This window comes from Bison bison, unplaced genomic scaffold (genome assembly GCF_000754665.1).
Source record: "Bison bison bison isolate TAMUID 2011002044 unplaced genomic scaffold, Bison_UMD1.0 scf7180017864160, whole genome shotgun sequence".
In the NCBI taxonomy this organism is placed as follows: domain Eukaryota; kingdom Metazoa; phylum Chordata; class Mammalia; order Artiodactyla; family Bovidae; genus Bison; species Bison bison.
Window position 1 is genome coordinate 3548426 of NW_011494732.1, and position 24666 is coordinate 3573091.

At 44.9% G+C, this 24666-nt stretch overlaps 1 protein-coding gene across 1 annotated transcript in view; it reads right to left on the reverse strand.

Moving 5' to 3' along the window:
* Nucleotides 1–24666, reverse strand: part of TMEM132B (transmembrane protein 132B) — a 226281-nt gene that overhangs the window by 63142 nt on the left and 138473 nt on the right. Inside the window, 1 exon segment of the mRNA XM_010841407.1 lies at nt 17293–17479. Coding sequence (XP_010839709.1) covers nt 17293–17479 — 187 coding nt within the window.

The window sequence follows — 24666 nt, forward strand, 5'->3', positions numbered from 1 at the left end:
CAAACTCCTGGATGCCTCACGAAGATCAAAGATCCCACATGTCACTACTAGGGTCTGGCACAGCCAAATAAAATAAATAATTTTTTTTTTAAAAAGGAGCCAGACAAAAGGTGGGGCCACATTTACCCTCATCAAATCTCAGTCTAAATGACCCCTCCCTCCATCTCTGCTGAGAAAAAAAATCCAGTCCACCCAGGAGACCACTGAACCTCCAGAGTCCAGTCACTGGCTTTAACCCAGACTGGATTCTTCTCTTCATTTCCATTTCTGTGGGAAGTTGAAGCTATTCAACATTTTCATCGGGAGCTTAGAGCCCGCATCAAATAGAGTACTATGATCTAATAAAGGACTCATTATTTTTTTGCTCATAGTCATCTGTGAAGAAAATTATACAGGTTATTTTATCAGATGGTGTTTTAAATGAGCTTGAGTATACATAGATAATGCAAAGTGACAGGAGCTATTACTGAGAGGAATTCACGAGAAATTGAGAGGTTATTTCTCCTTCGCATGTAGGAGACTGGAGCGAGAGGCAGAAAAGAAAATCATTTGTCCTTCTGTGGCAAGGAGGCAGAAGAAACAATGTTCCGGTTCTCAGCCCAGGCTGCAAGGCACTGCATTTATTTCTGCTTGTCCTCTATTTTATTATGATTTTATTGAAATATAGTTGATTTACAACGTTGTGTTAATTTCTGCTGTACAGCACAGTGGTTCAGTCTTACATTTATACATTCCTTTTCATATTCTTCTCCACTATGCTTTATCACAGGATACTGGATATAGTTCCCTGTGCCACACAGTAGGACCTAGTTCTTTATCCATCCTCTATGTACCAATTTGCATCCGCTAATCCCAAACTCCCAATCTATCCCTCCCCACCCCTCCTCCCCCTTTGCAACCACAAGTGTGTCTTTGAAGACTGTGCGTCCGTTTCTGCTTTGTAGGTAAGTTCATTTATGTCGTATTTTAGATTGCACAAAGAAGCAACATCTTGTCTTTTGTCTGATTTACTTCATTTAGTACGGTAATCTCTAAGTCCATGCCTATTGCAGCAAACGGCACTCTTTCTTTATGGCTAAGTCAGCTTGCCCTCCTGTGTCCACTGTGGCCATGAATAGAACAGAGCTAGGCTGGTCCCTAGAGCTAGACTTCCCTGGTGGCTCAGATGGTAGAGCGTCTGCCTGCAATACGGGAGACCCAGGTTCGATCCCTGGGTTGGGAAGATCTCCTGGAGAAGGAAATGGCAACCCACTCCAGTATTCCTGCCTGGAGAATCCCAGGGATGGAGGAGCCTGGTAGGTTACAGTCCATGGGGTCGCAAAGAGTCGGACACGACTGAGCAACTTCACTTCACTTCACTTCACTTCAGGCTGGTCCCAGGAGAAGGATGAGACACATGGCCCAGAGGTACCCCCTGAAACCACCCCAGCTGAACTGTCCCCCCCAAGCCCAATCACCACAGCTGTCCAGCCACTATATGAGTGACCCTAAATGACTGTGGTTTTAAGCCACTAAATTCTAGGGGACTTTATTACACAACAGCAGCAAACCAGTCCAACTATAAAATTTTTTTTAAAAATGGAAAGGGTAAAAAGTAAAATATGATCATCTCTTGTTAAAGACTACATAGATACACAGAAAAGAAACTAGAATTAGATGTGTCACAACACGCCTGTAGGCAATAGGGAAAAAAGATGATTTTATTTTCTTCTTTATAAGTGTCTCTGTTTCATGAATTCTCTTCGATGAGAAAAAATATTGTGAAAAGTGAAATTATTTGCCTGACTCAATTCCCTGATCACTTATATGAAAGACACAGAAAAGAGGTTTCATTCTGTGCTAGAAAAGCAGTTTAGAGGAAAGGAAATACGCTCTTGGATCAAAAACCCAGGGGTTGGTTTCTGACCCCAACCCAACCCTTCATCTGCTACAATATACATCTCTGAGCCATAAAGCAGTAAAATGAGATCAAGGCATTTAACAGGATGGTTTTAAGGATTAAGGGTGGAAAATGTACACAGAAAGGCCATATAATGATAAATCAGAGTAACTCAGCCTCTAGGTGTGAGGCCTAAGAATCCACATTTTAAAGTAGCTCCCTGGGCTTCCCTGGTGGTCCAGTGGTTAACAATCCACATGCCAATGCAGGGGCACAGGTTCGATCGCTGGCCCAGAAAGATTTCACGTACCACGGCAACTAAGCTTGTGCGTTACAACTACTGAGCCCATGTCCCCTACAGCCTGTGCTCTGCAATAAGAGAAGCCCTCACGCAGCAACAAAGACCCAGCTCAGCCGAAAAAAAAACTTCAATAAAAAATTTGGGGGGTTTTCCAGGTGGCGCTAGTGGTAAAGAATCCGCCTGTCAATACAAGTGACATAAGAGACGTGGGTTCAATCCCTGGGTCGGGAAGATCCCCTGGAGAAGGGCATGGCTACCCACTCCAGTATTCTTGCCTGGAGAATCCCATGGACAGAGGAGCATGGTGGGCTACAGTTCATAGGGACTGCAAAGAGCTGAACATGACTGAAGCAACTGAGAACACACATACAAATAAATAACTTAAAAAACTAGCTCCCCATGTGATTTCAAAACTAAAAGAGTAAGAATCTTCAGTCTAAATCATTAAGTATATGAAAAAGAAATGGTGTGATTAGTTTTTGGTGTATGTTATACTCTAGTAAAGCTTAAAGATAATCAGGCTTTCATTCACTGAAAAGGTAGCCTAAAAGGATCCTGTGGAAACATATTTAAACATGATCAATCAAATAAGAATTGGTTATGGGAAATAAAAATTAATGTCTCTTGGTGTTAATGTTGTTCCTGTTTAGTCAGCAACTATACCCAACTCTTTGCGACCCCATGGACTGTAGCCCGCCAGGCTCCTCTGTCCAAGGGAATTCCCAGGCAAGAATAGTGGAATGGGTTGCCATGTCCTCTTCCAGGGGATCTTTCCAACCTAGGGACTGAACCCATGTTTCCTGAAGTGGCAGGCGGATTCTTCCCCACTGAGCCACCTGAGAAACCCTGATGTGAACACCTAACCATATATGGTAATATATCAATCAGAGTCCAGTCAGGAGACAGAAACATCAGTCATTTGATCAGGAGAAATTTAAGATGGAAAAGCCTGTTAGGGTGTTTCCCAATGGTGCTAGTGGTAAAGAACCCTCTGCCATTGCAGGAGACATAAGAGACGTGGGTTTGATCCCTGGGTCGGGAAGACCCCTGGAGGAGGGCATGGTAACCCACCCCAGTATTCTTGCCTGGAGAATCCCCAGGGGGAGAGGACCCTGGCTGGCTACAGTCCATGGGGTTGGAAAGAGTCGAACACGACTGAAGCGACTTAGCACGCCTGCACATAGCCTGTTAACAATGTTGTGATGGTTTCAAGCGGACAGCAAGGGGACTCAGCCATACAAACACTTGTATCTATTCTTCAAATTTCCCTCCCAATGGGGATTTTTAACTAACGAAAGGTGGGTAACTAAAAAAAAAGAACTCTAGAGAACATAAGAAGGCAGATGTCAGCCCTAGAGACCAGCTCTAGATCTCAGGGAGGGTGTCCAAGAAAGGGTAAAACATGAAGAGCACCCCCTCCCCAAGTCTCCGAGGCTGAGATTCAGACACTGCAGAGGGTGTGCTGCAGCCCACTGGCCGGTGGAGACTGTACTGAGTGCCATGGGTAAGGCCACCCCAGTAGGTGAGCAGGAAATCACCCCCCTGTGAGTCAGTGAAACTCCCTGGACAGTGAGCATCGCAGGGTCTTTGCATGATGCTGGGAGCTGTACCAGGGGATGGAAACAAGACTATATCGTAGTTAGAAAGCCCTGTCCCCTGGTACATCTTGCCCTGTCTCTCCAGTGGCCACTTCTGGAAAAGCCCAATATTACACCATCTGACAAAGGCAAAAATGTTTGCACAGTCCAGCTCCAAGAGGCCAAAGCAGGCAGAGAAGGTCAGAGTAGGAGCTGATGGGCAACAAAATGAAAACTGGCATAGGGCTTGCTAAATGTTCTTGAAGGTTCAGGAGCCTTTGTACTCTGAATTTCCCTTTATCTCTTAATATAACAATATGATACCATTTATGATGTTAACTTTCCCTATTCTGGGTGTTCTAAATCTATGATCACTCCTGGGCATATTCTCAGAGAAAACTATAATTCCAAAAGATATGTGCACCCCAGTGTGCACTGTAGCACTACTTACAATAGCCAGGATATGGAGGCAACCTAAATGTCCCTCAATAGATTAATGGATAAAAAGGATGTGGTACATATATACAATAGAATACTACTCAGCCATTAAAAGGAACAAAATTGTGTCATTTGCAGAGACGTGGATAGACCTAGATACTGTCATGTAGAGTGAAGTAAGTCAGAACTATAAAAACAAATATCATATAGTAAGACATATATGTGGAGTCTAGAAAAATGGTACAGATGAATCTGTTTGCAAAGCAGAAATAGAGACACAGATGTAGAGAACAAATGTGTGGATACCAAGGTGCTAAAGGAGGAAGGGGAAATTAGAAGATTGGGATTGACATATATACACTGTATAAAACAGATAACTCATGAGAACCCAGAGAACTCTACTCAATGCCCTGTGGTGACCTAAATGGGAAGAAAATCCAAAAAAGAGGGAATGTGTGTATATGTATAGCTGATTCACTTTGCTGTACAGCAGAAACTAACAGAACATTGCAAAGCAACTACACTCCAATAAAAATTGTTAAAAGAGTCTAAGATGAGTGAAACGGACCTATCGGAAAAGGTTTCCTAAATGGTTACACTAGTTCATTTCAGCAGAATCTGAATTTTTAAGAAAGGAGATGAAAACAGAGATGTTAAGGAATGTGCTTAACATCACACAGCAAAATAGGAATGAACTAAAAAGTAAAATGTGTCTCCCAGGCCAGTGCTGAAGACCTTCCATCGTCTCTGGGATCTTTAGATCAGCATAATAGAGTGACCAAGTGTTCCTGAGGGATTATAGAAAGCTCTGGGCCATGTCCCCATTGAGCACAGGGCAGAAACCCATTGTCAAGGAGGGCTGTTGCTGACCTGTTTCCCACCTTCTCACCTCAGTGAGCAGGAACAAGCACAATTAGCTCCTATCTATAATGCCTGTGCCATGTACAAGAAAGCTCTCCAAGAACTGTTTGACTCGCACAGAAGTGGGACCTGAAAGGCAGGCTGAAACCTAAGAGTGTAGGGGGGTCCACAGAGCCAGGAGGCAGATTCGCTGAGAGTCAATAGCCCTCATTAATTCCAGAGATTAACCCAGAAAACACCTGACAGCTGTTTCAACACATTGCTTATTGTCACAACAAGCATAATTAATCTCCACGATGATAAACAATACATCACAGCAGCGGACAAAGTCTTAATGCAATGATGTTTTCAAATATAGCTGATACCCAATCATGTCTTCTGAGAAACTTCCCTGGGACTAACCATTTCCCATTATGTAGAGGCAACTTTAAAGGGGATGTTGGGTAATGACAAATGTAGCTGCTTGTCCATACTTTATTCCTAACTCGTGAGGAATTCCAGAGTCCTCAAACTGTTTTCTCGCAGGGCAACAGAAGGAATTAGCTTGAGGGCTCCCCAACAAAAAGGACACTTGCAATTCCGCTCCTTGATAATGTCTCAGCACTGTTCCTGGTGTATGCCCCATTCCATCCGGCCTAACCTCTGCAATAACTGCACAGCAGATCTTCAGAACTTGTTCATTTTGAGTAACTAAACTTTATATCTGTTAACTGCCTGCCTGCATGCATGCATGCTCAGTTCTGTCCAACTCTTTTTGACCGCATGGGCTGTAGCCCATGTAGGCTCTTCTGTCCATGGAATTTTCCAGTGGGTTGCCATTTCCTACTCCAGGGGATCTTCCCAACCCAGAGATCAAACTCTCCTGAGTCTCCTGCATTGGCAGGTGGAGCCACTGAGCCACCTCAGAAGCCCCCTAAGTAGTAATATCCCATTTCCTCCTCCCTCCAGCCCCTGGCAACTACCATTCTACTCCCCGTGTCTAAGAGGTTGGCTATTATAGATTTCTCATCTAAGCAGGATCATGCATTATTTGTCTTTCTGTGAACAGCTTATTTTACTTCACATCATGTCCTCCTGATTCATCCTTGTCATTGCATATGACAAAATTTCCTTCTTTTTTAAGGCTATTAAAAAATATTCCATTGCACGTGCACACCACTTTATCCATTCTTCTGTCAAGAGACATTTGTTTCCAGTCTTGGATACTGTGAACAGTGCCACAGTGTACATGAGAGTGCAGGCTTCTTTCTGAGATCCTGTTCTTTGTTTCTGTTTGCCTTGTTTCAATTTTCCCCTCTGGGTTTTATCACTAACGCCTAGTCTACTGATATCAGGGTCTTTCCTTCAGATGTAAAGATCATAATCCAACTGGTTCAAGCCCAATCCCACTGCACTTTGGGGATTAGGGTGAGGGAGATGGGAGGAATGAGCCCCGTTCTCCTGTCCCCATCCCCCTCTTTGCTCTCACACCCACTGCCCATCCATTCACGTGTGAACACAGTCCTGCAGGAACTGATGTCAAGCTCCCTGACCTGTGGCATCGGAAGCACTGTTGCAGGTACCATGGAGTTTTATAAACGTGTGACTGTGTGCCTGTCCTCAGGAGGCTGATGATCCCAAAGAGCCCGTGGAGCCTGGGCCTGGGCGAGTTCCTGGCCATGACTCTTGCTCTTTCCCTGTCCCCATTCATCTGGGAGATGCAGACTGAAGGCCTTCTCCCTGGGGACAATGTCTTTTCATTACCAGCCACTTCTCTTTGGCTCTGACATGTAACCACCTGGGTGGCGGCCCATCACCACCCCAAGGAAGACGTGGCAGCGTCAGCCCCACCTCACGTTCCTGTTTCTTCTCTCCTCCAGGGCCAGAGGAACAGAAGGTCGGGGGCCAGCACACCACATGGAGGCAGAAGCAGGGCAGCTCGTCCTGTGTGGACACCCCCAACTCCCCGCACAGCTGTCTCTCTGATGGGATCTCTGGGTAGCCCTAGGGGACCACAGGGAGCTCGGAGATGGACATGAATCCCAGGTGGAGTGCAGCCCTCTCCAAACTAGACTGCCTTCCATCCAGTCCGATTTCTCTGGATAGGACAGTCCCTGAGGCTGACTCCATCAGCGAGCTCCCCTCCTGCAGAGAGAGCAGGACCTCATAACCTTCACCAGCCAAGGGTGGGCATCTCCCAGGGTCAATGCTTGTTCTGGAAAAATGGAAGAGGGGGTCAGAGGGATTGGTGGCCTGAGGTCCACAGCGCCCCATCCCCTGGTCTTCTCTCAATGCCACGCTCCTTTTCTCAGAAAAGAACCACCAGCTTCTCCTGCTGAGTCTAAATCAATAAAAGCACAATTACTCCACCCGAGGATGTCAGGATTTTAACTTGGTCTTTCATTGCAGGATAGAATATTTTGTCTTTTGTTAAAGCAATTTCACACAAACACACACGTTTCTGTTCTTGGCCAGAAAGCCTTTGCTGACATCACCAGTGCTAAGAACTGTCTCCCTTATCCGTCCCAGCTCCCTCCCCAGTGCCTGGCACACAGGACTCTGGCAGGTGTGTGAAGGAATGACTGACAACCTACCCCTTAAATCTGAACCGCGTCCTACAGTTTCTAAAGAATGTTGGGATTATGGTGGACGGACCATCAGACTAGATTTATCCTCTAGATCGCATTAAAATGGGAATAAAGGAATAAAACATTGCAGTCCACAGCAATAACAGAAAAAGGCCATCAGCAGATAATGGACCCGCACCATCTCTGAGGATGGAAAGAAGCAGATGGCTGGGGTGAAAGATGAAGCAAGCAAGACTGGCTTCCCAGCATCAGAATTAACAAAGGAGACAAACAGGAACCAGGCTTCACAAAGGTTATCACCGTTACAGACGTTAACAATGTAAAACTTACAAAACCAATAATATCCAGATGGGGAAATGGCAAGAAATCTCAGAGAGTTATTCCTTCTACTTTCCAATTAAAGAGTTGACATCACTGGCTAAAATTGTGTTGTGGAAGAAACAGAGGTGGTGTGGTGATGACGGTGGAGATGACAAGTAGCATTTTTAGTAATACTAATAATAATGATAATAATAGTTCCAAGCCTTGGTATGTTTTCTTCTACAAACCTTTCTTAAATTACCAAGGTATTTTAAAAATAAAAATTTCTGGTCAGCTAATTTTTTTTCTTGTTTGTTTTATGAAATACAAGGAGTCTACTGCTTTGTCTTCTTGCATCTATAAATAAAAAGGAATTTAACACTTTCACAAATAAAATACAGCCTAGAGTAGGATTTTGTTGTTATAAAATATGGGGTCCAATCACTGTTTATCCGCCAGCCATTCCTCTGGCTGTGGATTCGTGGATGTGACCCGTCTGGAATGATGATTCTCTAATATCACTGATGTCATACAGGGGGCGCTGGGATTTGCCCTTTTTTCTGTTTTAACACTTATTGAATATATATTATTTAAAAGTAAAATAGTAAAACCTCTCATAAAAAGAAGTCACACGCAGGCTTCATTCAGCCGCAGGGCAGGCAGTGGTGCTGGCGGGGAGGCGGCACCTTTCCAAGAGGCCGGATGCTGTGGACCAGGTGTGCACCAGGTGCGGTGCTGAGCGCTGGGTAGGGCCGAAGTGGGGACCTACATTTCTCACAGTTGAAGCCAACCGGGGCTCCGAGGTGAACAAACGGCCGGATGAAGCCATCGGCTGACAGGGGTGAACACTGGGCCAGAGGGGCAGGGGTTCAGGGAGCCTGGGGGAGGGGAGCGCAGGGCTTGCGTGGTCACGAGCTGGTTGGTCTGTGAGCTCCATCTAGTGGGCACCCCGGGGACTGCCGCCCGTGATCCCCTCTCCTCGGAAAAAAATTCAAGTCAATCAAAAACGCCATCTTGGCGGTTTGCAAAAATAAAGCGATTTAGGAAACGGTGTGCTGGACTCTGCAGTACACTATGCAAAACGGCAACTTTAACTTGCCCTTTCTCTCAGGAAGACTTTATGTACAGCTGGTATGCCCTGAGGGGAGGGGAGAGGCTACAACAATTACTTAGAGGCTGCATCCATGCCCATGGGGCAGTGGTTAGTGCCACCCTGTTAGGAAATATTTTAATTTCATCACTATTCTTAAGTGTCTCCTGTTTAAGCACGATGGAATTCTAATGAAAATAAGCTGATGACATCTATCATATTCTTACTTTGTAATAAAAACTGAATATAATGTTGCCTTATTGAATCCTCAAAGTAACCTGTTGAGGTTGCCCTAGTGAGAGTTTTAGTAGCCCTTTTACAGTCATGAGAGGAGTTGACTCATTGGAAAAGACTCTGATGCTGGGAGGGAATGGGGGCAGGAGGAGAAGGTGACGACAGAGGATGAGATGGCTGGATGGCATCACTGACTCGATGGACATGAGTCGGAGTGAACTCCGGGAGTTGGTGATGGACAGGGAGGCCTGGCATGCTTCGATTCATGGGGTCGCAAAGAGTTGGACACGACTGAGCGACTGATCTGATCTGATCTGATCTTACAGACAGAATGACTGAGGTGCCAAAGGCAGGCTGAGGTCACAAAGCTTAAGTAAATGGCAGGTTAGATTTTAGTTGTGGCACTCTGACGTTTCTCAAGCACACAGTTCAGTTCAGTCACTCAGTAGTGTCTGACTCTTTGTGACCCCATGGACTGCAGCACACCAGGCCTCCCTGTCCACCACCAACTCCCAGCATTTACCCAACTCATGTCCATCGAGTCAGTGATGCCATCCAACTATCTCATCCTCTGTCGTCCCCTTCTTCAACTGCCTTCAATCTTTCCCAGCATCAGGATCTTTTCAAATGAGTCAGGTCTTCACATCAGGTGGCCAAAGTATTCACGCCTACACATTTCCCCAGCTGCGGAGAAGGGGCTGTCCCTTCACTGACCAGGACAGAGGCAGGCAAAGTCTTTTGGTTTGTAAGGATTCTGGTTTGTCATTGCCAAACAAGAGCCTCAGAGGTGGCCCCTGGAAGTCAGTACCCACAAATGCCTGCATATCCCCAACCCCACATTTTGATAAATAATCCAGTTCATCCACCAACAGGAAAAGAAGTTTTTTCCAAAAGAAATTTACTTCTTCAGAATACAGCCTTTTGATGATTTTACCACCTCTAAGGGCATGTAAAACAGAAGCACAAACCCTTCACTTAATTGCTCTCAATTTTGTCATTCAGGGCTCGTTACCCAACAAAACAGAGCAATTCCCAAGCAGGAATCTTTGATGAATGCGCTGGCCGTGGCCGACAGACGTTTTTGGTGAGATAGGTCATAAATATTCATGGTATTGACGCAGCCTTAGAAATTTGTCATGTCACATTTCTGCAACAGAAACACCCAGACTTCTATCACTTTGTTCCTTCAACTGACAGTCACCAGTTTCTTTCCTGGACTTACTTCTTGGGTCTGTTTCTCCTGTTCATCTTCAGGTAGTGTACGGCAGCAAAGTTCCGCCAAAAAAGACACAGGTCAAAGGAACCAAATATCTTAATGGGTTTCTTCCTTCTCCTTTTCCAGTTTGCTGACTCCTTATCATTCTTCAAGAACAAATCTTTTTATATTGTTATTTTTTAAGTCAGTTAGGAAATGGTAGAACATCTCCATCCAGCTATGGGGCCATTTCGGAGATAGGTTCTCTGAACAGGCTCATTGGCATCACATGCTTGGCTGTGGGGAGTTGACCTGCATCCCACAGTTTAGACAGATGCATATGGCGGCACTACAAAGTGAGTGGCTTCAGTCTTATCCGACCGAGATGGTTATTTCTGGTCATTTGTAAAGTACATCCACTGGACAAACCTTCAGCTGGACAATTTAAAATTACTCCTTTCAGCTGTGAACATGTTGGATCAGTCAGGTGAAACTGTGTCTATATAACCAGGAATGGCTGTTTCCCGACCATCCTGTTCTTTCTTATATATCAGAAAGGCTCAAAGACAGAGCTGAGTCAGGTTTATTCTGGATTCCCACAGCAAGGTGTTCTATGCAATCTCCAACAAGTAATTATACTGACAGATTTGTTTTGGTAGAAGAAGGGGGACTCCGGTCTTCTGGATGGACTTTTGAAGTCAGGCTTCCACAAAAATACCTTTCAAAGGTACTGGACTCTCTTTCTAGTCCTGGGAAATGAAGTCTAATCAACACTATTGAATGTGAACACTTTGTGGCTGAGTCAATGACTAAGGACCTGATAGCTTTTAGAGTTATTATCCAGAACGTCCAATCTCACTGAAGATGTTGAAGGTGTAGGACGAAGCTGCCCCAAATCCCATCCAGATCTTAGTGGACAAGTCCGTGGCATATATGCACCCCTCCCTCTTCCTGCCCCATAGTGGGCTAAATAGTGCCCCCTGCCCCAATTCATGTCCACTGAAATCTCAGACTGTGACCTTATTTGGAAAGAAGGTCTGTGCAGATATAATTAGTTAGATGAGGTTATACTGGATGAAAGTGGTGAAAGTCGCTCAGTCATGTCTGACTCTTTGCGACCCCATGGACTATACAGTCTATGTAATTCTCTAGGCCAGAATACTGGAGTGGGTAGCCGTTCCCTTCTCCAGGGGATCTTCCCAACCCAGGGATCGAACCCAGGTCTCCCACACTGCAGGTGGATTCTTTACCATCTGCGCCACCAGGGAAGCCCAAGACTATTGGAGTGGGTAGCCTATCCCTTCTCCAGCAGATCTTCCCAACCAAGGAATTGAACCAGGGTCTCCCGCATTGCAGGCAGACTCTTTACCAGCTAAGCTACCCAGGAAGCCTGGTATACTGGTTGAGGGTGGACTCAAATGCCATGACTGGGGTCCTTATAAGGAAGGGACATGCAGAGATGCTGACACACACACAGAGGCTGAGAAGGGAGTGATGCGGCCCCAAGCTAAGGAACGCCTAAAGCTGGAAGGCCAGGAAGAACCAAGAATCTTCAAGCCATCAGAGGTAGCCGGGCCTGGCTGACAACTTGGGTTTGGGGCTCTGGCCTCCAGAACTATGAGAGAATCCATCCCTGTTGTTTTAAGCCATCCAGTTGGTGGTAATTCTTCATGGCAGCCTCAGAAAACTAATGTAGCTTGCAAAACACACTACTGACTGATCACCATCCTCATTCCTGCTTCTAACAGCCACTGCCATTTGGCACATGATATAAAACCCACCTTCTACCTCCAAACCAGATGGAATTTTTACAAGAGGCATGGTGGTAACCTCCTCTCGCCACCACCCCCAGCCCCCGCAAAAAAAAAAAAAAAACATGAGAGAGAGAGAAAGAAAGAAATAGAAACCACCTAAATATTTACCAGTAGGGAAATAGACTATGGATAAGCCCACAGCAGAATATTATAGAGTAATTTTTTTTAATGAATGAGGCAGCTCTATTCATCTGGGTACGAAAAAGCCTCCAAGACATATTGTTGGCTGTAAAGAATGTGATACTCAATGCAATGCCCTTTGTTTTCCAACATAGCCATGCGAAAAAAAAAAAAATCATTTGCTTTCTGCAGCCAGGTATCTGTGTACGAAGGTAGATACAAAGTCTTGAATGAGAAAAATAAAATGATAAAACATAGTTCATTCAGGGAAGAGGGTTGGAATTGTGGCCTTATCTGTAAGGTTTTAGGAGGATGCATTCAAGCCCTCTTTAGATTTTCCTTTTAAATTTTAAATAAAACAAGACAAGGGACCAGAAAAAACCTTATTGATAAGCCTTCAAAGCTTTCTGAGTTACGCTCATGACTTAATTACTTAAGGCCCCCTGGCAGGAGGCCTGGGACCCCAAGAGCCCCAAAGATGCCTGCTGGACCTTCCCTGGGGTGAACCATCTCTCCTTAGAGCTGGCTCAGGGCTGGAAACTCCCAAGACAAAGGCTGTCCCCTCTGAACCCTAGGCCACATGCAAGCAAATGAGCAAAGGAGAAAAACAGCTGCAGAGGGAGGGCAAGAGACACTCCATGAGAGAAAGCAGGAGCTTCAGGGGATTAAAGTCTCCAAGTGGTTGGTGCCTTCAGGACAGTCATCCCAGGAAAATAAGAGCGTACGGAGTCCTTGGAGTTTCAACAAGGCAAGTGGAGTGAACTGCAGTCATTGGAGCAGCAGCCTGAACCCTGATGTCAAGGGAGCAGAGTGCCAACAAATCATATATTAAAATGGTTTCACATGCCTCTGTCCTGTGTGTGAGTGTGTGTGTGTGTGTGTGTGTGTGTGTGGCAGTGGGGGCAGGGGGGTGGTGAGCAAGAATCAGGAAAAAAAGAAAGAAAAGCATATCTTTCAGAAATGTAGCTTCCCATGGGCAAGCTGAAGTCAAAATGTTCACCAGCCTGGGCTTCCCCTGACATGCCCCCCGCCCCGCCACTCTACCCTCTCCCATTATGATAACTAATCTCTACACATCACACTGGTGTTCTGTCTAATCCAATGACCTCAAAATACCATGGGGCCAGAAATCCCTTCCGTCCTTCACTGTGCGAGCTACTCTTCTAAGCTAACTGCCACCACTTCTATTTCTGATGACTAATATGACACCAGGCTCTATTCTGAGAAATTCCCACATGTGACATCACCACAATCCTGGGCCAGGTTCCTGATGGGGAAACCGAGTCACCACAGAACACTTAAGTCATTCTCCCGAGGTCACGTGGTTGCTAAGTGTCAGAGGCAGGATCTGAACCCAGATCCAGAGACTGTGTTCTAACCACTGCATTGCTTGACACTGAGTGGCCCTCAGGTAACCGAGCGTGCCATCCACTCAGATCAATTTGAAACTCTGTCGCCTGTGAAACAGGGATTAGGAAGTCTGCGTTGTCGCTGACGAAAAGGAGCCCAACCCCCTGCCCATTATGACCATCATCGATATCTTCCTGGTCCAAGTCTAAGATGGGCATGGAGCCTGGGGAGTCTTTTCAAAGATGTGCCACAAATACACACAAACACACAAACCCAGCTCCACAGCACAACTAGGTGCGCACCTTTTGGCAACTTATTTATTATTACTGTTCCTCAGTGTCCTTATCCACACGATGCGATAATAGCACATTTCTTATAAGGTTGCTGTCTAATGAATTAATGCATCTAATAGGTCAATACCTTTCCCCGCAAATATGTCTGCGTCCTGATCCCAGAACCTGTGAATATGTGACCTTACATGATGAAGGGGCTTTGAAGATGCCATTGACGTAAGGATCCTGAGATGGGGAGAGTGTCCTGCATTGTTCAGGTGGCCCCATGTAATCAGCCCTTAGAAGAGGGAGGCAGCAGGGTCTGAGTCAGAGAAAGAGATGTATGATGGAAGCAGAGCCCAGAGTGATGTGGGCTAAGTACCGTGAGCACCTCCAGAAGCTGGAAAGGGCAAAGAACAGATTCTTAGAGCTTCCAAAATAATGCAGCTCTGCTGACACCTTGATTTTGTCCTGCAGACCCATCTCAGACTTCTGACCTCCAGAATTGTAAGATACATTTGTGTTGTTCAAAGCACTCTGGGCTTTCCAGGTGGCTCTAGTAGTAAAGAACCCGACTGCCAGCGCAGGAGACGTAAGAGATGTGGGTTTAATCCCTGAGTGGGGAACATCCCTGGAGGAGGGTTCAGCAACCCGCTCCAGTATTCTTCCCTGGGAAATTCCATGGACAGAGGAGCCTGGCAGGTTACAGTCCATGGGGTCGCAGAGTCACACAGGATTGAAACGACTTGGGATACATGCACACAAAGCCAGTCTGTTAATGGTAATTTGCTATAGCAGCAAGAGGAGACTAATATAGACACAGAGAACTAGACACTGGAAGACCCGTGAAATGTCACCTGTTACTTCCAAGGCCTGGAAAAGCTGCCCCTGGCTTCCTCTCCAAGCTCATCTCTTTCCTGTGCCTTTCCCCAGCTGTCTGTATCCCATGGCTTGGCCTTTCTTTGAGTCCCTCAAGTTAAACAAGCTTATTTCCATGTGAAGATGCACACTGTTCCCTCTGCCTGCAATGCTCTTCCTCCACAGCCTTCTATAGCTGGTTCCTCTTGTTGGTTAGTTCTCAGAGCAAGCATCAGATCCTTAGACAGACGTCTTCTTGACCACTTGACACTGCCCACTCCCATCCCTGTCTCTTTATTCTATGACCCAGCATAAATTTCTCCATCATTGTCTGCAGTGGTCAAATGCACTTGTTTCTTGTACTCTGAACTCTCCTCTCCTAGAATGCAAGGACCTGGAGAGCTGAGACTGTGTGTATCTGTTCATCACCATTCACCAGAACACAAAGTAGACACATGAATATTGTTTGAAATAAAGAAGTATTTGTGCCCAAGCCTTGGCATACAGTTTCAGGTCAATTTGGCTAAAAAGGAGTCTGATTATCTCTTGCTTTTTCCTAGGCTGAACCTGTGTGTCCAGTTGCCTAGAAACTCATCAAGTGTGTTCATTTTTAATTCCAACCTTTTTGAAAGATAACTTGTTTTTTTATCTGCATGAGTAGAGCTGGGCTTTTTAGTTTTAAGAACTGTAGTGGAATGGTGGGCTGCAGCCCTAAACTCCAAGCCACCCCTGAAAAGAAATCTCTAAGGTCAAAGCTAGGTAATTAGACAGAAAATCAGAGAGAAGTGAAAGAGAGTGAGAGACATGGTGGGGAGTGGGGGATGGGGGAGAAAAGAAAAAACTCATGCTTTCATAAAGAAAAGAAGAGAAGGGAAGGGAAAGCGGAGGCAGGCAGGGTAGGGAAGCAGAAGGGAAGGGAAAGAGGCACAGTTAGCATTTCCCCAGGTGACTGCCCTCCAACAAAATGCAGATCACGGCTGATGCAGATCATCCCCATCTATCTAGCCTTCAAGAACTAGATGATCCCAGTAGCTCAGATTACAGCATGGGATTCAGTCCTTCATTCAACAAATAGTAAGTGTCGCAGGCATTGTTCTAGGTACTGGGGACCCAGCTGTGGACAAAACTGACCAGAAGCCTACCGTCATGGATTTCTCCTTCTGGGGAGGAAGATAGACGATGAATCCTAAATCTCAAACACTGGTAATATCCATGAAGAAGATAGATGAGGGTGAGGATGTGGACAGAGGGTGATGAGCAAGGGGATGGAGAGCCAGTTGGTCACTGTGGTTGGGGATGGTATCTCTCTATCAGTTGAACGGAAGAGAAGGAATTGGATGTGGGGAGATGGGGGCAAGCATGTGTTGGAGGAAAGAAAAGAGTCAAGAACACAGATATGGGAGTTGCAGAGTTAACTGTAGGATAGAGGGTTTTATCTGCAAGGATCTCACCCCTGGTACCCAACTTGAGTATGGATGACAGAAGCACCCCCAGAATGTCCTGAAATCACTGAGTGTGGAGCCTCTCTCTTCGGTTCTAGACAGGAATGTCAAAGCAGTGCAGAATGCATTTGAACATTTCCAGTGTGGGGAAGGGTATTGGGAATATGGCGCTCCTGGCGTTTATTCCCTGGGACACACCAGCACCATCTCTTAAGGTTCTGGAACCTTGTCCATGACCTTGTTCTCAGATGTAGCCCCTGAGCCTGGTTATGAATTGAGCTTTGGCCAAGCTCAGAGGAGAAAGCTGGTCACCCCCAGGCCAGAAACAGAAACATACATGGTTTCATGGACTCTGGGACCCTATCCAGGTTCAGCTGGTCAGTTTCCAACAAGGTTTTCTGTCCATATACATTTTAGAGTTTGCCAATCCCTAAGCTACGTGGGAACTCTCAAGGCAATTGACCAGCCACTGTCAACTGGTCACTCAGCATAGACTCAGAGCGGCTGTTCCCATCACACACGCCTGATGGATTTCAATGCAACCATGTTCTCTCAGGAGTACTTGGTCCTGAGATGGATATAGGATGAGACAAAAAAAGAAAAAAAGAAACACAGGTTCTCCAGGACACAGTTCAACAACATCCACAAAGAAAAGGGATTTACGCAGCAAACCTTGAATAGTTTTTAGGGAGGCATTACGGAAAGCGGGTAAATAAAATATAATTTAAGTGCATTTCCCTTGTTCAAACAGCTTCATCTGGTGGATAGAAAACAGCAGATTACAAAATGCTCATTTTTTTTTAATATTAAAAGTACTCAGGGAATTCCCTGGCAGTTCAGTTGTTAAGATTTGGGGCTTTCATTGCTGGGATGCCACTGCTGGGTTTGATCCCTGGTGGGGGAACTAAGATCCCACAAATTACATGGCGAGGCCAAAAAAAAGACCTCAAAGAAAACATCTTTGCGACACTGATTCTGAAGCCTGACATCTCACCATTGCAAGTGGGACGATGCCCACAAAGGAGGTCTGGCTGATGAAGATCTCGGACACGACCAGCTCCCTCGGGGCGTCCTCCACGGGGTACTCCACCTGCCAGGTGATCTGCTGGGCACCAGCCAGGCCACTGCTGTTGTCCACTCCAAAGTCCACTTGCAAGATCTCATAGAAGGAGCCATTTGTTCTGGAAAACAAACACACACGGCAAAGTGCAGTTTAAAACTGCGATTCAGCAGAATGTCAAGCATGAGATGAATTGCCACATTCCTCTTTGTCAAACCGAAGGATCGCCAAGTTCAACAAGTCACACGGCAGTGTCGATAGAGCCTGATTCACAGGCTGCCATAGATGACCCACACCTCAGAGTGGACGGACCATCTATCTTCAGGGCTCTGCAGAAAGTAGACCGTCCTTCCCCGAGTGAGCAGCTCAGACCGCACCGCATCTCTGGGCACTGTCACAGCTCTGTCCTCCCCAGCTCCGCATCTGCCTACATCATGATCCAAGCGCCACACACAGGACGTGGCCAAACCCTTCATCTAGGGCCACCGTCACTCCAGTCTTGAGACGTAGCCTGGATCTGGCTGTTTCTATTGCTACTTACCTGTGTGTCTGTGGATCCATGGTTCAAACTCTGAGCTTTAGAATTTGGGAAGAACATCGGTGACTACATGGACCTGCGGGAGCATCATGAGACCAATCATGGTAAAGGACCCCACAGCGTGCATGGTTCGTGACATCAACTATAAGCCACACAATAAGATACCATGGTGGATGCTTCATGTCCACCTGAAATGGGATGGGATGGGAGGTAATGTAAGAAGTCCCCACCTGCCTTCATTCATGGAGTAACAACATGGTGCACGTATCTGGAGGAGGGGGAAGAAAGCGGACAGGGCGCACAAAAGTGAAAAGGACAAGCGCCATTCTGAGCCCCTTTCTGCACAGGGAGAGCCTCTCATCGCTGACATGAACTTGTAAACTATAGGCTGACTCTTGTACTGACAGGAGAAGTTACTGAAGAGAGAGTTAAAAAGCCACCCAGCATGTGATTCGTGAATGACTTCTCGTCCATACATCTATGTCTATCATCCTAAATCTAGCTGTACCTGGATCCAGGGAATGTTAACAGCAAGTGTGACTGATTCATAGCTCCTAAACCTTCAGTCACTCAGGTGTAAAGATTCTTGCCCAGCAGAATCTCCTACCACGGACAGCTCCCTCCCACTGAAAACTTTAGGGGGAAAAACCATAGTATTGACAAAATGGCTATCGTAAATTTGTCCTTTAAATCTTCCATCTAGCTCCTTGTAAGAAAGACAAATATCATATGGAATTGTTATACACGGAATCTAAAAAAAATGGTAAAAATGAACTTATTTACAAAAACAGAAATAGAGTCACGGATACATAATAGAAAACAATCTTATGGTTACCATGGGAAAAAGGGAGAGGAGAGGAGGATTAAATTGGGTGGTTGGGACTGACATACACACACTATTATATATAAAATGGATAACTAATAAGAACCTACTGTACGGCACAGGGAACTTCAGTCAGTACTCTGTAATGACCTGTGTGGGAAAACAATCTATAAAACAGCAGATATGTGTGTAACAGATTCTCTTTGCTGTATACCTGAAACTATTAATAACACAACATTGTAAATCAACGATTTTGATGTTCAGTCACTATGTCTGACTCTTTGCAACCCTATGGACTGCAGCACTCCAGGGTTCCCTGTCCTTCACTGCATCCCGGAGTTGGCTCAAACTCATGTCCATGGAGTCGGTGATGCCATCAATCAACCATCTCATCCTCTGTCAACCCCTTCTCCTCTTGAGCCCTCGGGATCTTTTCATCAGGGTCTTTTCCAATGAGTCAGCTATATCCCAATAAATCAACTATATCCCAATAAAATTTTTTAATTGTGGAAAATTTTTTAAATGGGGGAAATAATAGTTATGTCTATAACCTGACTTACTTACAAAATTACACTTAGAATTAAACTGAAGCACCATTAAAATTAAAAAAAAAAAAAGTGGATATATGTTACACTGACCTGTCTGATATGGAATTCTACCCCAAATAGCACTACATTAGAATTAGTCATGCCCAACATTTTTTCTACTTAGCCAAGGTTTTAAGAAACTCTCTGATATCACTGTGTCTGATAGAGTGGCCATTTAAATTGAAGCATAAATGTATTAGGGCTTTCCTGGTGGCTCATACAGTAAAGAAACTGCCTGTAATGAAGGTGACTCGGCCAGGTTCAACCCCTGAGTCAGGAAGATCCCCTGGAGAAGGGGATGGCTACCCACTCCAGTATTCTTGCCTGGAGAGTCCCATGGTTAGAGGAGCCTGGCAGGCTACAGTCCACGGGGTGGCAAAGAGTCGAACACAACTGAGCAACTAACACACACACATAATGAATTAAAGTTACACTGCCAGGTAGTCCCAGCTGGTGTTGTGGGTAAATCATCAAGTATCTATTTGCACAAGTATCTATATTGCACAAGTTTCGATGGGGAACGGAATATGTGTTGGACAAAGGACTGGTCTCAGGAGAGGATAGGAGTGGGCTCACATGGGAACCCCCTAACAGGAGACCCCCTTTTTACCAGGGTACTGCCAGAGTGACTACAGAATCTAAGGGACTTGGGCACTCAGTTCTTGGCTTCAGTCACCGCCCTTTCCCAGCCACCATTCTCCAGCCTAAAGTCACCTCTCTGATCACCGGGATGCTCCACTTATCGGTCAAGTCTCCTCCTGCAAAAGATGCTCGGCCTTATCAGATCAGACCTTTGATTTCTCTTTGGGCTCCTCCGTGCTTGTAACCAGATCTAAGGAGCTGCTTCTAATGCCTCCTGAGTCTCATCATTCTGTAAACCTCAGAAAAACTACTGCCAAGAAAGTGAAAATCCAGCACTAGAAGAAAATGAACGTAAGTCTGTTACCAGCAGTTTAATCCTGCTAAATCCACACTCTGGCTTTGGGGTGCCAAAGTAGCCAGTCTTTGGGCAAAGGGGGCAGGGTCTGTATGGGAAGGCTGCCCCCCTTAACTGTGCTGTCCCCCTGTGGACCAGCTACAGGAACCCGCCCAAGTCCAGGTTAACATGAATGGATTAACAATCCAGTCAGTCATTTTATGCACAGATTTTTAAGTCATTTCCCTGAAATCAGAGGAAAAGGGTCTTTTACTTTCAGGCAGCTGGCATGCCTGGTAATAAGTCCATTTTTATGGAAATGGGTTTATAACTATTAATTTTACCTGCTCCTGATCTATTGTTGATAAGCCTTTCCATTTAGAAAAGTGCTCCATGAGTCTCTCAATTTAATAATTACCCACTGCCTTTAAGGAATTGGGATCAGTGAAATATTCATTAGATATTTTTCTTTTCTCTGGGGTGGAGGTGTGTGTGTGTGTGTGTGTGTGTGTGTGTGTGTGTGTTTGGAGGGGTCAGGCGGGAACACTGCTTGGCTGCTTCTCCCCTCTAGCTAGAACACACAGCCTCCTCCCAAAAGGACTGGCTTCGCAGAAGTTCTATTTCCCTTGGAAACTTGTCCTTTAATATAAGTTTAACCTCCCCCATGGGACCATGGGAACCCTGGGGTGAAGCTGAGACACCTTTTAAGTGCACAGTATGGCTGCAGCTCAGCCGTGCCAGCAAGAAGGAAGGGGAGGAGAGACGGGACCCAGAGCAGCAGCTGGTCCCCAGGAACCACATCCAGCCCTGTCTCAGCAGATCCCTTGTGATGACAGTGATTGTTGTTTTGCAGAAGGAGGTGGGAGTGGGGGAGGCGATGAGGGGACAGGGAGGGAAAGAGAGAGAAAGAGAAAGAAAGAAGAAAAGAAGGAAAGAGTGTTTAAAAGCTTGAACTGTTCTCCAGCACGTTGGACCATTTACCTAAATTATTTTTCTCCCTACACATTTCTAGATAATTCTGAGCTACCAGGCTGAGATGCTTTTGCCACATGAGTTTTTTCTAGAAATGGAGCAAAAGGCTGTCTCTGGTCTCAGGGCTTCTGTGTTTTCTTATGAGTCTATTTCTAGGCATTATTTTAAAAGATGACCAAAAAAGCAAGGCAAATACTGAACAATGATCACATTGAACAAATGCCCCAGAATAAGCCTGCTGGTTATTCAGTGTGAATGCGAGACTGAACCCTGACTTCCTGCCTTGACTGTTCACGCCACCTGCACAACAGTGCACCTGTACTCTGCTGTTCTGACTATGGCAGCGGGCATGGCGCCTAGAAAATGGTAGGAGTTCCCAACACATGTGTTTAATTCTCTGAACACACTCAGAAGACCCAGGAGGACACCCTGTAAATTGGGGCGGGGGGGGGCGTTAATTTGCATTCTAAAGCTACCAGTCAGCTGGGTTCTGAGACGCATGTTCCTGCCTGCCCAGTAAGTATATTTATATACTCTGCCTTGAGAAGATCTATCTGTCTCCACTACCAGAATGTAATCTTAAAAAAAAAAAAAAAAAGACTTTAATTTTTAGAGCAATTTTAGGTTCACAGCAAAATTGAGGCGGAGGTATAAAAGTTTTCCCCATCTACTTCCTCCCCCTATACACGCAGCCTCCTCCATTATCAGCATCCCCCATCAGATGGTACATTTGTTACAATCAGTGAATCTACACGGACACATCATTACCACCCAAAGTGCACAGTTTACATCACAGTCCTCTCCTGGTTTTGTATATTCTACGGGTTTGAACAAATGTATAATGAGAAGTGTTCATCTTATGGTCTCATACAGAGTATTTTCACTGGTCTAAACATCCTTTGATCTCTGCCTATCATCAGTCCCTCCCCAAACCCTGGTCACCACTGATCTTTTCTTTGTCTTCACAGTTGTGCCTTTTCCAGAACGTCACAGACTTGGAATCATATAGATTGTAGCCACTTCAGATTGGCTTCTTTCACTGAATAATATGCATGTAAGGTTCTTCCCTGTTTTTTCAAGACTTGATAGCTCATTTCAGCACTGAATAATATCATAATACCCCATTATGTGGATGGACCACAGTTTATTTATCAATCCACCCACTGAAGGACATCTTGGTTGCTTCTAATTTTTTAGAACAAAGCTGCTATAAATATCCATGTACAGGTTTTTGTGTAGGCATACGTTTTTAATACCTTTAGGTAAATACCAAGGAGCACAACTGCTAAATTTTCTAAACATAAGTTCTCAAAGGTCAAAACCTATCATTACACCATGGTCACTACAATCCCTGGCATTTTCATTTATTCAATGACATTTATTAAGCACTGAATATGTGTCAGCCATGGAAAATTCACTGATAGACAAAATAGATGAGATTCCTCTCTTAACAGTCAGGTATATATACAAATAAGGTAAGCCCATGTCATGATAAATGCCATCCTAAAAATAAAATAGAAGAATGAAGTTTCTTTTTAAAAAGTTAAATACTTATTTTTCAATTTCAAAAACATTACATTTATACCACATGACCCAGCAAGTCTACTTCTAGGTGTATACCCCAAAGAAACAAAAACACTAATTCAGAAAGATACATGCACCACAATGCTCAAAGAAGCATTATTTACAATCGCTGATATGAAAGCAACCTAAGTACCATCAATAGATGACTGGATAAAAGAGAGATACAAAACGGAATACTACTCAGCCATAAAAAAGAATGAAACCGCTGCCATTCGCAGCAACATGAATGGACCTAGAGATCATCATACCAAGTGAAGTAACTCAGCCAGAGAAAGGCAAACATACGCCATCACTTACATCTGGAATCTAAAAAACACAACAAACTAGTGAATATAATAAAAAAGAAATAGACTCGTGGATCTAGAGAACAAACTAGTGGGTACCAGGGGGAAGAGGGCAGGGGAGGGGCAACATACGGTAGAAGAGGAGGAGGGACAGACTACTACGTACAAAACAAGTTATACGAACTTACTGAAGACTATTGGACTGCAAGGAGGTCCAAGCAGTCCATTCTGAAGGAGATGAGCCCTGGGGTTTCTTTGGAAGGAATGAGCTAAAGCTGAAACTCCAGTACTTTGGCCACCTCATGCAAAGAGTTGACTCATTGGAAAAGACTCTGATGCTGGGAGGGATTGGGGGCAGGAGGAGAAGGGGACGACAGAGGATGAGATGGCTGGATGGCATCACTGACTCGATGGACCTGAGTCTGGGTAAGCTCTGGGAGTTGGTGATGGACAGGGAGGCCTGGCGTGCTGCGATTCATGGGGTCACAAAGAGTTGGACACAACTGAGCAACTGAACTGAACTGAACTGAACTGAATAGGGAATATAGCCAATATTTATAGTAACTATAAATGAAGTATAACCTTCAGACATTGGGAATCACTTTACTGAATACCTGTAACATATTGTGCATCAACAAACTTCATTTAAAAAATAAAAAGTTTTCATTTTAAAATAGAATATAAATTAAAACAGAAGAAAATGAAAAGTGTGTTCAGGGAATGCCTCTGTAAGGAGCTGACATTTGAGCTGAAACCTTAAGGATGCTTAACAGATCTTTAGCAAATGTTTGCTGAATAAATGAATAAATCTATTTTAAGCTTTAAAAAAAAATCATGGGAAACATTTATCCCAGAATCATCAGAATGAACACAAGGTGCTAACTGAAAAAGAGCCTCCTTCAAGCCTTTGTTCAAATATTCAGATTTTTCTGTAACAGATTATGGAAGAACCAGTAGAAATTTTCTGTCCAATCAAATACAACCCAAAGACTCTTCTGACAACCCCACTAAAAATATCATCCTCCTTTCCTGCAATTTTGATCCCATTATCCTGCTCTAAGTTTCCCACAGCTTTCACTTTATAACCTGTAAGTTATTCATTTGTTGCTTCTCTCTCTCTCTCTCTCTCACACACACACACACACACACACGAATGCAAGCAACAGGAAAGCAGGGATTTCTGTCTGTTTTTCTCACTACTGCGTCGCCAGCCCTTAGAACACAGCCTGGGGCACAGTGGTGTGTGCTTAGTCGCTCAGTCATATTCAACTCTTTGGACCCCTTTGGACCCCTTTGGACTGTTAGCCTTTCAGGCTCCTCTGCCCATGGGATTTTTCAGGCAAGAATACTGGGGCAGGTTGCCATTTTCCTCCTTTGGGGGGAATCTTCCTGACCCAGGGATTGAACCTGAATCTCCTGTGTCTTCTGCAATGCAGGCAGATTCTTTATCCATTGAGCCAGCCATTGGGGAACGCTGGGTCATACTTGGTGCTCATTAAATATCTGTTGATGGAATCTCTGAATATCAAACACCAGTTTGAGCAAGACTTCAGAGAAGAAAGTGTGCTTAGGAAAACCAGAGAGGCTGTGATATGGTCTTTGGA